This window comes from Pseudorasbora parva, chromosome 3 (genome assembly GCF_024679245.1).
Source record: "Pseudorasbora parva isolate DD20220531a chromosome 3, ASM2467924v1, whole genome shotgun sequence".
NCBI lineage: Eukaryota > Metazoa > Chordata > Actinopteri > Cypriniformes > Gobionidae > Pseudorasbora > Pseudorasbora parva.
In genome coordinates, this window is record NC_090174.1 from 29128671 (window position 1) to 29142110 (window position 13440).

Genomic DNA, 13440 nt, shown 5'->3' on the forward strand with positions numbered 1-13440 from the left:
AGCCTCCAGTGCACATCTATTGTTTAAGGCCTTAATTAGACTTATTTCCTTCATCTTCTGCTGTTTTTGATAATGACTGGCTTAGGCTGAATTCTAACACCAACAGCAACTGGAGGAGTAAATGATTGTGCACATCCTTAACAAAGACAAAAGAGCAACAAAGGGTGGTTTCAACTAAACAACATTAAAATGACATTGTTAGTCTTCTTTATTAAAAAAAATCTTTATTAAGATCATCATTTCAAAACATTCAATCACAACATTAAAATGGTTATGAAACAAACAGATACATGAGAGGATGACGATACTAGATGATACTCATACAATTGTCAGGTTTACTCCACTATTAACTCTAACATGTTTCTTGAAATGCATATGTAAAGTTGCAATCCCTAAAATGTAATAGGATAAGATTTGGCTTTAATCTAAGATGAGAAAATAATATTTACACAAAAAGTTAACAAATAACTAAATAATAGCCAAAGTGTAGCTATTGGAGCTATTTTTGGTAGAAAAAACTTTGCTCAACGAGAATGTCAACATATTTGGAGAATAGTAGTAAAAATAAAAAATAAAGTGAAATATTGTAAATATTGATAGTTGCTACACTACATTTTCACTAACTTTTCAAAACGGTGAATTAATATAATTCGTGTTGCGGAAGAAACACCTTTTTCCCTTGATGGAGGAATCTGGAGGATGTGTGAAGGAAGAAATAAGAATCATTGTTATAAAAAAGAAAAAGAATAACAAAAATGTCTGATAGAACCATAAAGAAAGTTTGAAATCTAGAAATGTTTAGCATTTTAAGTCCAGTTGGTTTGCAAAACATCAGAATCCCCTCTGAAACAGAAGAGGGAGTCTTGTGTGGATCAAGACATATTTATTGAACCCAGAGACTCATAAGCAGAAAGCTTATGTGGATTTATGGTGCGGAGGGCTGATGGAAATCGTGCAGATCACTCTTTGCTGGTGACGTCATTAAGTTTCAAAGACTCTTCCCTAGCTTTATTCTTCCTGAGTCGTGCTTCTCCCTCCACGTGCCAACCCACCATCAGCTGGTACACAAGCACACCAATAATGGATCCCAGGAATGGGGCGAAGATGGGCACCAGAAACCAACACTCCCTGGCACTTTAAATCAAAATTTAAAACACTCATTAATTTTTACTGACAAATTTGAAAGTTTTGCAGAGTACACAATATGTTCATGTTATGGGAGTTAAATGTAAAGACTTACGTGAAGACTTCACCACCCCAACCAGCCATGGCAGTGAAAAGACGAGGCCCGAAATCCCTAGCTGGGTTAACTGCATAACCAGAATTGAAGCCCATGGAGAGGCCAATGACCAGAACGCTGAATCCCACCGTGAATGCCTCAAGACCTTGAGGGATCGGGTTGTTGTAGGGGTCCACAATGGCAAGGATGCAGACAATCAGAGATGCTGTGCCTATCACCTGGGAAGATGGTTATATTTATATATATATATATCAAATTCATTATACATTATGGAACCTCCTGGGGCAGGGGTGTCCAATCCTGTTCTTGGATGGGCACTGCAGAGTTTAGCAATTAAACCCAGCTGAACCAGCTATTCAATGTTTTACATGCTAGAAACTTCCAGCCAGGTGTATTGAGGAAAGTTGGAGCTAAACTCTGCAGGACACTGACCCTCCAGGACAGAGTTTGGACACCACTACCCTAAGGGAACATGGTGATGAAAAATAAAAAATATACATATTTGAATGCTTTTGCATTTGCTTGCAAAACATTTAAGTTTTCCTTGCATTGTTTTACCATGTCCCCTTAGGGGCTCTGTAATAAATAGACATTATTGTTATTATAAATATAGTTTCACAGTCCTGCCCTGTAAATAAATCTCTAATTTAAATATTTACAAATAAAAATGTAGTCACTACAGAGCATTTGATCATCTATTTAAAAAATATTTTATCATTCATTTAAGTTAGTTACAAGCTGGCTAATTTGCAGTTACTGACCTGGTCAAAAAATCCATTTAAGATGGTGAGATGTGGGCTGGGGTAAGTAGCAAAAATCCCAGCAGTGGCCTTTTCCCCAATTACAAGCAACTCATTTGATTCTCCAGCAAAATCATACATTGCATCTAAAAGCCAAAACATAAAACCAACAAGAAAAGTGTTAGAAAGGAGAAACATGATATACACTTTTGACAAGAAGGAACATTACTATGCAACGTACCATGGTATTCAGCAAAAATAATTGCGGCACCCAAGAAGGATCCAAGTGTTTGGAACATAAAGTACACTGGGAACTTTCTCCATTTTTCTCGTCCCAAGAGGCAGAGAGCAAATGTAACTGCTGGATTTAAATGTCCGCCTGAAGATGAAAAAAAAATCCAATAAGTTCATCCACAAAGAATCTTTTATAAAAACTCAGCCCTGTTTTTATAGCCATGCACAACAACAGCTTAAGATGCAATTTTAGAGGAGTTTGCCTACCTGACACCTGGCCGCAAACCAAGATTCCAAGGGTAGCGGCAAACCCAAAAGCAAGGTTTACTGTGAGAAATAGTCCATGAGATCCTTCACTTAGTTTCACTTGGGCCACTGCACCACAGCCAAACATCTGTGAATGATGTGAAATAAGAACATGCGTTAAATTACTGTTTGAAAAAACCACACATTGTTTTAAACATGCCATTTCTTTCAGCACTATGAAGAATCATTTCTAACAGTAGGCCTTTCACAGCATTTAAATTGTGAGACACAACATATACTTTAGACCAGTGATGAGAATAGCAGGTTACAGATTCAAACTCTGCTAAAAAATAAAACAAGTATTCCCTTTTGTTGAAACACTACAAACCTATAGTGACTTTGAGCTGCACATTTTCAAATTAACATCTCAGACAGGTCATTACAAGTCCTTTCTGACAAAGTGTAATTACAAGATGATGTTCAGACTTGTGGCTGAAGTTTCCATTTTACAGGTCACGTCAGTGTGAACTTAAAAATACCTGTGGCATTATATCGAATTATCAGGCTCACGCTATGGCTTTGCTAAAGTCATGTAATTGTCAGGGAGCATTGAAGAGCTTTTTTGAGATTTAATCTCAGCAACAATGTCAACACAAGCCTAAAAAGGCTATTTCACAAACTAATTTATCACCTATATGGGCTCAACAGTATTTCAATAGGAATGACCAATAAATGCTCATACATTTCCTTAAGTTGTTCATTTTATTTTACATCCAGAGTATTGTGTGGCCAAAGACAAATGGTTCCTGTTTCTTCAGAAGAATGTTTGCTGATAAAGTCAATATCACAACACTGACCTTCACAGACAAAGACTCTGTTCAAAGAAGCTTTTGCCACACAGCAAACATCACACCTGCTGAGTGTTCCCGTTGTCGCATGGCCTCTCTATTCAGATATTATCTCTAGTATAACCTGGGCCACACACCTTAAAGGCAAACTATGAGTGTACTTTTTGAAAAGAGTTTTTATTAAAGTGCCTGTAAAATCACATAATTGTCCTGTGAGCATTTTGTAGCAGCAGTTTGGTGTCAATATGCTCTTTAACAAGCATCATATTTCATACCACTCCTGTGACAGTCATGCAAACACACACACACACACACACACACACACACACACACACACACACACACACACACACACACACACACACACACACACACACACACACACACACACACACACACACACACACACACACACAAAGCAGCAGTTTCATCTACGTGGTCTGCCGCATGTGGTGCATTTATCAGACATCCTGTTTAACATAATTTTTGAGAACATTCCTGTTTTTGAGAACATTCCCATAACTAAACACTAAATATGTTTATGCATTAATATAAAACCTTTCCAAAATATAAATTGTACATGTTTAGGATAAGAAAAAAATGGACTAAGGTATATTTTAAAATGATTTTGGTGTAGCAAATACACTCTGATGATATTAGGTCAATGCCTTAAGATGATTAATTAAACATCTCAACATCTGTTATTTCTCATGTGTAGATTGTGTATAATGGCAGTGATAAAACAAATGCTGTTCACTGAAAGCTTCTTTCCTAATGCAAGCTGCATTACTAAAAAAAAAAAATGCCACTAAATTAAAGATGTTTATCATGTATATTGAGCATGCTTTTTCTCATGAAGATTTGATCTACCCTTCTTCCCTATCTATTTACAGATGACTTCCTTTAAGCATAGTTCCTCAGATCATATTTAATATTCATAATTTGAATAAAAGACTATGCAGTAAACTTCCATCATAGGTTCATGTATATAAAAAAACATTAATCTATCTCTCTTTTTGTGTGTGTGTGTGTGTGTGTGTGAGCGCGCTGTGTGTGTGTGTGTGTTTCACACAAGTTTGTATGACTTGGATGATTATTTTGAACAGAATTTTCACTTCTGGGTACTTTTTGAACCATCCATTGGACTTAAGACTGTTGCAGGAGACTAAAACACACAAATGTAAGATCTGTGTCCCAGACTCCACACCACTGTGTGCAAAATAGTACATCTTTAAATGCTAATTAGCATGAATCTATGATTCATTTAATTGATTATGGAAAATGTGAGTTCTTGCATGTGGCAAAATACCCATTACAGCATGACTTTGTCATCAATCTAAATGTGAGGAGAGCAAGAGTGTGCAATTGTTCAATTCCACAGCTGATGCTCTACTGTAACATTACAATACAAAATAAAAATTATTTCTGACATTACAGATAATGAGATATTTTTTAGTTTCAGACCATTTGACAAACTACTGACCTCAGCTTTGATGCTATCTAACTTATGATTAAAGAGAAATACCCACCACCAGGATGAGAGTTCCCAAGCATTCAGCCAATCCCTGGCGCAGCAGCTGGTTGCGGATGTGGAAAGTCTGTGAAAGCTTATCCAGCATAGACTTCTGCCAACCCATCTTTCAGCCGGGTGTGGATGTCTTCCTTTGACTGTCTGAAAAAAATCTGTATGTCCCTCAGTGAAGTATACTCAAGTGAAGGCCAGGGCTCTGCTCTTATAGGCACGAGGGACCAGGACCAGCCCTTCATGCTCCAGCCTGCCCCCTTACACTTCTTCATGTTACACACACACACAGTCACCTATACACCACATTAACCTCCCTCAATCCCTCCCTGTATTATTAACTTATGCACTCACACCCCTTCACACTGCATTCCTGTGCTGTTCCTCTCTATTATAAAACAGGTTCTTCTTTTTTCCTCTTCCCTTTCTCTCATATTGTTGTATTTTTTAAACCTTCTGACACTTCATCACCCCCAATTAAGGCTTTTGGTTTAAAATTTCTGTTATTAAACTGTTATTGCATTTTAGAAGTATATTTGGCTAATCTCTAAAAGGCCAGTGGTAGGAGAAGAGTTTCATTTTAACATAAAACATGACTAAGGCCTTGGCTCCAGGAATAGGCAGGGTCACAGCATATGATTCATAAAACAAATATGTTACCATTGGTGCTGATTAGGCACTAAATTAATCTAAACACACCATTATATTAAAACAGCAAACATGGCATGTTAAACATTTGGGTTAGTTCACCCAAAAATGAAATTGATGTCATTAATGATGTTCCACACCCATAAGACCTCCGTTCATCCTCAGAACACAGTTTAAGATATTTTATATTTAGTCCGTGAGCGTATGCAAGTGAATGCACACTTTAATGTCCATGTCCAGAAAGGGAATAAAAACATCATCACAGTAGTCCATATGTGACATCAGTTAGTTAATTAGAATCTCTTGAAGCATCGAAAATACATTTTCGATACACAAAATACACTTTATTCAGCGTTGTCTTCTCTTCCGCGTTTGCGTTCAATCCTCAAATAAAGATTGAAACGGTTGTGAATCAGTCAATCGATCAAAGATTCGGATCACGTGCCAAACTGCCAAAAACTGCTGAAATCATGTGACATTGGCGATCCGAATCATTGATCGATTCACTGATTCACAACCGTTTGAATCTTTATTTGAGGATTGAACACAAATGCGGAAGAGAAGACAATGCTGAATAAAGTCGTAGTTTTTGTTATTTTTGGACCAAATGTATTTTCGATGCTTCAAGAGATTCTAATTAACTAACTAATGTCACATATGGACTACTTTGAAGATGTTTTTATTACCTTTCTGGACATGGAAAGCAAGTGGGCATACACTTGCATACGCTCTCGGACTAAACATAAAATATCTTAAACTGTGTTCTGAGGATGAACGGAGGTCTTACGGGTGTGGAACGACATTAAGGTGAGTCATTAATGACATCAATTTCATTTTTGGGTGAACTAACCCTTTAAGAATTGACAAGGTAATAATAGGGCTGAGTATTGACACAAATTTCACAATTCGATTTGATTCAAATCAATTTAGATTATTTTGTATATATAGCAGGTAAAATTTTGCCCAATAAAGGAATCATTTTCTCAAAGAAAACAAATCTCTAAACTAATGCTGTAAACTATGAGAGTCACTTTGGTACATTAGCCTACTATAATGTTGAAGGTAAATATACTGATTTCTATTGGTTTGTATACAAACAATTACACTCAATTATGTTTTTTTTTAAATAATAATAAAGTTAAAATATTAACTTAAATAGTGAAACAAACACCAATATGTTTTTTTAAAAATATAAACATTTAAATGGTGGCCTTCATAAAAACTTGCCAGATGTATTCATACATGCATGCATTAAATATTGAAGAACATAAAAAAATATAAGGAATAGCCTATGTAATATGGTGCATATATTTAGCAAAAATGCTCCTCTCTAGAGTTAATTTTTCTTTGGATATGGATATGTTTTATTCTGAGGTAAATGTGATATTACATTAGGGATGCACCGATCTGAAACTCAGTATCGGTATCGGCTATGATCCATCATTATTTGCTGGATCAAGTATCGGTCAGACAGGACCGATCCAAACTCGATACTGTGCGTATAATATTCTGTGTTATTGCTCAGCCCCTGTGCCCCACAAAAGCACAAAACATTATAAAGCATCATCAACAATTTGTGCACTATATTATAAATGTTCTGAAGCCATTCCTTAGTTTAATGTGACTACAGATGAATATAAGTCATTAAATTTAAGTTCACGTCAATGCATGCTTCCCTCCGCTGCAGCTAAGTCGTTCTCCATTCAGCTTTCAAACTGCGTTACGACAGTCAACACGATGAAACTCTCTCCAAGATTATTCATTGTTTCTGTTATAATGCTTGTATCACTATGGTTTCTCAAAAAATTGTGTTGCTCTATCGTATTACTTTCACCCAGGTGTGAGTTAGATCACAACACTGGACTATTGTATTGTTCTTCACACACAGTAACTGAAATGTTAAACTGTTAAAAAAACATACAGATAAATATTGCATAAAGATCTAGACGCACCCTAGGGGCAGCAAATCTAATTTGCCGCAAGTATCCTCTAGCAACTCTCAATTCACTTCTGAGCTGTAAACGCCAAACTCTTGTCGGGCCAAACACATCGTGTATTGAATCGGTGGGTGGGGCTTAATATAATCATGGCTGAGTTGCGTGCTTCTAATAAACACAAAAGCTGGCGAATGGCGGTCTTTTGAATCAGCTTTAACTCTTGAACGCGACGCGACTCTGGAAGCCTTGGAGTTAAGCTTTTCTCTGAGAAAAGAACAAAGAACGGCACTGAAGTCATTCTTAAAAAGGGACGATGTGTTCTGAGTTTTGCCAACCGGATACGTTGAAAGTTTAATCTGTCAACTAGCTCTGTCACCTTCATTGCTCTGGTTGGTTGTACCAATATCCAATTGCGTGCACGGCGTGCAGAGGGAGTTTGAAAGACAACCGTTTATCCCGCCCCTCGGATTGAGCCCTGTCTATGGTGAGTTTCCAGACCAAACAACTTGATGGGAAGCCTGGTTTAAAGCTTTTCGTTGTGTTGTTTTGTCCGACAAAAATCTCAGTCCGAGTCTGACTGGAGCCCGTGTTTGTTTTTTTATTACATTGTTGCAGCCATTAAAATTGTTCAGTTTTTTTTTTAATGTCAAAATAGATATATTTTGTTTCGTTTCTTTGTTAAGTTAATTTAGAAGAATGTTTAGCGCATTTTTATCTTTGTTAAATTAAAGTTTTAATTTTTTAAGTGACAACCACCTGCAGTCGATAGTGATTTAACCACGTTTAATCAATTTAGACTCTCAAATCAACTCTTGACTTGTCTTGCCTATAATAAAATCCATAGATATAACACTTCAAGCATCACAATGTTAGTTATATTGGCCTACTATAATATTACCTCTACAGTAAAATGGCATTTTTGACGAGCTGAAGCAGGCTGATGCTGCTCGCAACGGCGCTCGCAAACGAAACGAGCTAAACAATCTAAACAAATAAAAAAATAAAAGAACATGCAGTTTGTCTTATATACCTCCGCAAAGGAATATAAATCAGATCTTCAATTCCAGCGGGATGCTCATTTATTGGAGTTTGCAGCAACGAAAGCAAAAGATTCAAGATGCATTTTATTCTGCAGCTTAGGGGATTTCAAATATGAGAAAGAGTGACCTAAGCACTGGCAGACATGGGCAGTATTTCAATTAAATGTATTTTAAATACGTATTTAATTACTTTAGTGTATTTTGTAATTTGTATTTTGCAGGTGTGGAAAAAATGAAATGTAGTTTGTAACAAAATATTTTGAGGGAGTGTATTTGAGTATTTCAAATACTTAAATACTTAAAAAAAATTTTTTTTTTTTAAATAACCATTGTAAATGCTCTCCATTGACTTTGTATTACATGAAGCTGCCTCCTTGTCATTTCGGAGTCATTACAAAAAAACAGAACAATGTCTAAATGCTGATATGTGACAAGGTGTATACAGCAAAAGAGCTAAAAAACATATACCGGTAACTACATTTTTATAAGTTGTCGACCCAAAAAAATTAGCGTTTATGGAGACAAAAGTGGATACAGGCTTTCCCCTCCAGTGGGCGTAGCTCTCAGTGTAATACAACTTGTCACGCTCTGTCTCTATTGCATGTATGCACTTTTATGTTTTTAAACTAGGGGTGACCCCGAATAGTCGAAGATTCGATGCATCGATATGCGGTGCCGAATTCGACCACCGATATCACAGACGAATCTTCGCAGGTGTTAAGCAGGCGCGGTGCTTCATGTCCAGTGTGCGACCCCTTTAAGGGCGCTGAGCTTCACACTGCAAAGCGAAACTTAGTGCTGCGCCTTTAAAATTCGAAGACATTCAATGAGTGTACACAAACACACACCGGTGGTGGCAATTGGTTCCTGTCCGTGGCGACTTAGGAAGTTGTTTAACCACAGCGCCATTTCAAGGTTTTATATTAAATTTATATTTCCCTCAAATCGTCAATGTATACTGATTTCACCCTGTGCTACAAGATCGTGGAGCTCTTCTATCAGAAGCCGATTCAAAATTGAGCTTGCGCGTATATAATGTGTGCGTCCTGAGATCCTGAGACACGGCGCTGATCTTCGTGTGCGGTGTGCCTTTAGGCACAGTTGGCTTAGGAATGTGCATGTAAACGCACTCAAAGTTCTCTTTTCCTCTCTAGGAAGGTAATTTTTTTAAAAGTTTATTAGGTTTAGTTTATTTGTAGACTAGTATCGTGCCCCTCCCAACCGTTTCACACACACAATTCTGATTCAAATGTGTAAATCCTTGGTCGAGGACACCCCTACTTTAAACGCCGTTTTTTGGGGGTCAACAGCTTATAAAAACTTTTGGGGTTTGGGTTCTTCTTAGTTTGTTTTCTGTACCCCTTGTCACAAATCAGGTTTTAGACATTGTTCGTTTTTTGTTATAAGTCAGAAATAACAAGGAGGCAGCCTTACGGAATAGAAAGTAAATGGAGACGGCTGGTTTGTTTCCCCCCCTTTCAGATTGCGTGGACGTGGCTTTCAGATTATGACGCATGTCTCTCACTCTCTATTGGATAGCGCTACAACCAACCAAAGCAACAAATAAGGCGAAGCGTAGAGAAAACTGTGTACACATCTTCCCTTCTTGAATGATTTCAGTGCCGTTCTTTTCTCAAATAAAAGCTTGACTCCAAGTCTCCCAGAGTCGCAGCCCTACCCGATTCGAAAAACCGCCGTTTGCCAGATTCTTTATTTTCAAGTAGCACGCAACTCGGCAGTCATTATGTTAAGCCCCGCCCACCGACTCTATACACAATTTGATTGGCCTGACCAGAGTTTGTTTTTTTACAGCTCAGAAGTGTATTGGGTGCATCTAGGTTTCTAGGGTAGAAGTGGCGCTGCTCCTCTTAAAAACAGCATTAAGGTTAAGTGTTTTGTGAAAAATATACAGTCTACACACATATTGCACACTGAACGGCATTATAGAGAAAATTGTGCCTTATGAGATTGTCGTAAGCTCATAACTCCACTGAAATCGCCATAAGCTTGTAACTCCACTGAAATCGTTGTTAATGTCGTACTCGTAACGCCACTGAAATCTCCATGCTAAGCAAGTGTTCACAATATAAAATTCATCTGCAGTTTTTACACGTTTTTAAACATATTACATATATGAGAAATATTGATATTCTGTCGGAATTTGTATAAAATAATCATCAATGCTGTTTTTCAATAATTGCGCACGCAGCGTGATTCTACTATGGAAAAGATACGTGGTCAAGGCAGTAGAGTCTTGTGTGTAAAACAAACCCACACATATTATGATTAATGTGTACCTTGTAAAATGTTTTTACAATGTTTTATCACTCATGTAAAATGTGTACCTTGAATACAATGTAAGTCACTTTGGATAAAAGCGTCTGCCAAATGCATACATGTAAATGAATAATCATATAAAAAAAGAAAAAAAAAAGTAATTTTGTATTTTCAAAATACTAATTACTTGTATTTTATTTAAATACATTTTTCACATCAGTATTTTGTATTTTATTTTGTTACATTTCATGAGCCAGTATTTGTAGTTTGTAACAAAATAGTTTTTGATGTATTTGTGCCCACCTCTGAGCACTGGCAAGATCATTTATTAATTTTTATTGAAGATGATTGTGTTTTTGAGCATCTCTTAAAGTTTCATTCATTTATGGTCATTCGCGTTGGCTTATTGCTTTACTCATTTGCGGCGATGCATGTTGCAGCACCATCATATCTATCTGACTACAACATATAGCCCATAACACGGTCTCACACACACGTTTATTTTTTAACCATTTGCCAGGAGTAAAATGTACACATGCGGTTTAAACAACCAGATACATTTACACTTATACGGTTTTGACTGAAATGTTTTCAGAGCACCTTCTGAATTGGTTTTGAGTAATCGGAATTAAATACGTCTCGAAATAATCTTGGAAGGCATTTAGGCCTACTCCTTGTCATTTCGCGATCAGATAAATACCTGGTCAGAGAAAACGAATGAAGGAACCAGTTGTAAAAAGGCCATAACTCCAGCAGCTGAAGAAACGTGCGCTGCTGCTAGACTCTATAACCCTGTGCGAGTCATGTCTTAAAGCCTAGTTCAGACTGCACGATTTACAAACTCGTCGGGTCACTGCTTTTTTCACACTGCATGACTATCTGGGGTAGCATTCAGTCACTGCTGTGTTCACACTGCACGATGGTTTGACGACAGAGGAGTTCACACTGCATGACTGAACAAGAGGACGAATCGCCGACAACTCTCGCTATCTCCGGTGCGCAAACTAAGGGTGCGTCTCAATCAGCTCCCTAGTTCAGTAGTCAGGGCACTGATCAGGGAGTCAGCCCATTGACTTATGTCCTGATCAGTGCCCTGACTACTGAACTAGGGAACTGATTGAGACGCAGGCTACGTTTCCCAACTACACGTGCGATGTGACAAGTAAACAACGCGAGATCACACGTGCGTCCGACCGGAGTTCTCGCGCGAGACTTGGAATTGTTATTAAAAATGATAAACTGCACAAAGTTTGCTTCAAAATTGTATGTGCGCTGTTTGTGGAGAAAAAGAAAAAATATTATGGCGGAAGAAATTGTTGGAGAGACAGAGGGAGCCAGTATTGTGTTCTGCACAGTTTGAGGTAAATAAACAATTTTGTAGGGCTGCTGCTGGATGTGCAAATGTTTGGCCTTTGTTTCTGTTTGATAGAATTGTAAATACATCTATTAAAATACTAATATTCTGCTCTATAACTCCTCCCTGAACCTCCTGCTGCCCTGTATGGCTGTCGGTCATCGCGCAGTTCACACAGCAGGAGTTTTAGCATGCCAAATATCTCACCGGTGTCGGCGATTCTCTTTGATCGCGTCTTTGATTATTCACAGTGCGTGATTGTCACTTGGGTGCACGAGCACCGATTTGCCTATGGTCTAACGTAGGGCATTGTCGGCGATTTCGCAAAACCTGTCGGCGACTCAAAATCGGGCAGTGTGAACTGCTTAACCCAGCAGTGCAGCCGTACTAAATTAAACCACAACACAACGAAATTGCCACAACACAACGGAAATGTTCCCGACCACGAGGCCAATCTATAGAGCAATGGTAAAGAAAACAAACGTTAACTTTATTGCACTCCGAGAGCCCCGTCGTGTCGGGAGCATTTCCGTTGTGTTGTGGCGATTCCATCGTGCTGTGGTGATTTCGTTGTGGCTCGTTTCCGTTGTGTTGTGGTAAATTCGTTGTGTTGTGGTTTAATTTAGTAGGCAGACATGTATAAAAAAAATGACCAGGCACAGTGACAGGAAATTAGCCTAGAAATCAAGACGCACCCTAGCGACAGCAAATCTAATCTGATTCTGCCCGCGAGTGTAAAACATCTTGATGTAGGTCTGGCTTGTCAGGCTAACAGGAAATAACAATTAACATAAAATCCTGCCTACCTAAAGTTACACAACACCGAAGAAGATGGACTGGAGCGGACAAACTCTTCTTTCAAACTCTTCACACGGCAACGGTCACATATGACGTAACACTCCGCGCGTAAGTATTAAAAAAACACAAACAACATGTATTCGTGTTTATTACGAATACATTACTAAATGCTAAACATGAATAAATGTAAGCCCTAAATTAAAAAAAATGTGTTGAATTTACAATCCTGCCCCAGCACCGTTTTGAAAAGCAAAATGATTTTGTGTGAGTATACTGATAGCATAGGCGATGGCTTGTGTCAAGATCAAAGCTAAATATGATATGACTGAGGCTCATCACCAACATCTCAAAAAGAAAGATTAACAACTTCTTTTCAAGAGACCCCTCAGGTAGGCTATGTAGACTAGCATTCAGTTCAAAATTGTGAACAGTAAAATGGTAATATTGCGAAATGTTACAACAAAAATACATTTTCCAATGCTATTTATTTCTAAAGTTTTCAGAATCATTAACGTTACTTCAATCATCAGTGTCATATGATCATTTAGAAATCTGC

General features: G+C 37.8%; 1 protein-coding gene across 1 annotated transcript; it reads right to left on the reverse strand.

Moving 5' to 3' along the window:
• Positions 1-219: 219 nt before the first annotated feature.
• On the reverse strand, positions 220-12948 carry aqp3a (aquaporin 3a). Its single transcript, XM_067438320.1, has 7 exons — positions 12893-12948; positions 4838-4991; positions 2482-2608; positions 2222-2359; positions 2002-2126; positions 1241-1458; positions 220-1134 (listed from the first exon to the last, which is right to left on the reverse strand). Exons 2-7 carry the CDS (start codon positions 4943-4945, stop codon positions 960-962), a joined length of 891 nt encoding a protein of 296 aa, XP_067294421.1. The 5' UTR covers positions 4946-4991; positions 12893-12948; the 3' UTR covers positions 220-959.
• Between the last annotated feature and the right edge of the window lie 492 nt (positions 12949-13440).

What these genes read in the sequence shown, in the direction of transcription:
- aqp3a (XM_067438320.1), bottom strand. Translation starts at nt 4,945, where the DNA reads ATGGGTTGGCAGAAGTCTATGCTGGATAAGCTTTCACAGACTTTCCAC. An exon ending in TATTTTTGCTGAATACCATG is followed by an intron (nt 2,127 to 2,221) that starts GTACGTTGCATA and finishes TTTGGCTTTTAG; the next exon opens with ATGCAATGTATGATTTTGCT. An exon ending in TGGGGTGGTGAAGTCTTCAC is followed by an intron (nt 1,135 to 1,240) that starts GTAAGTCTTTAC and finishes TTTGATTTAAAG; the next exon opens with TGCCAGGGAGTGTTGGTTTC.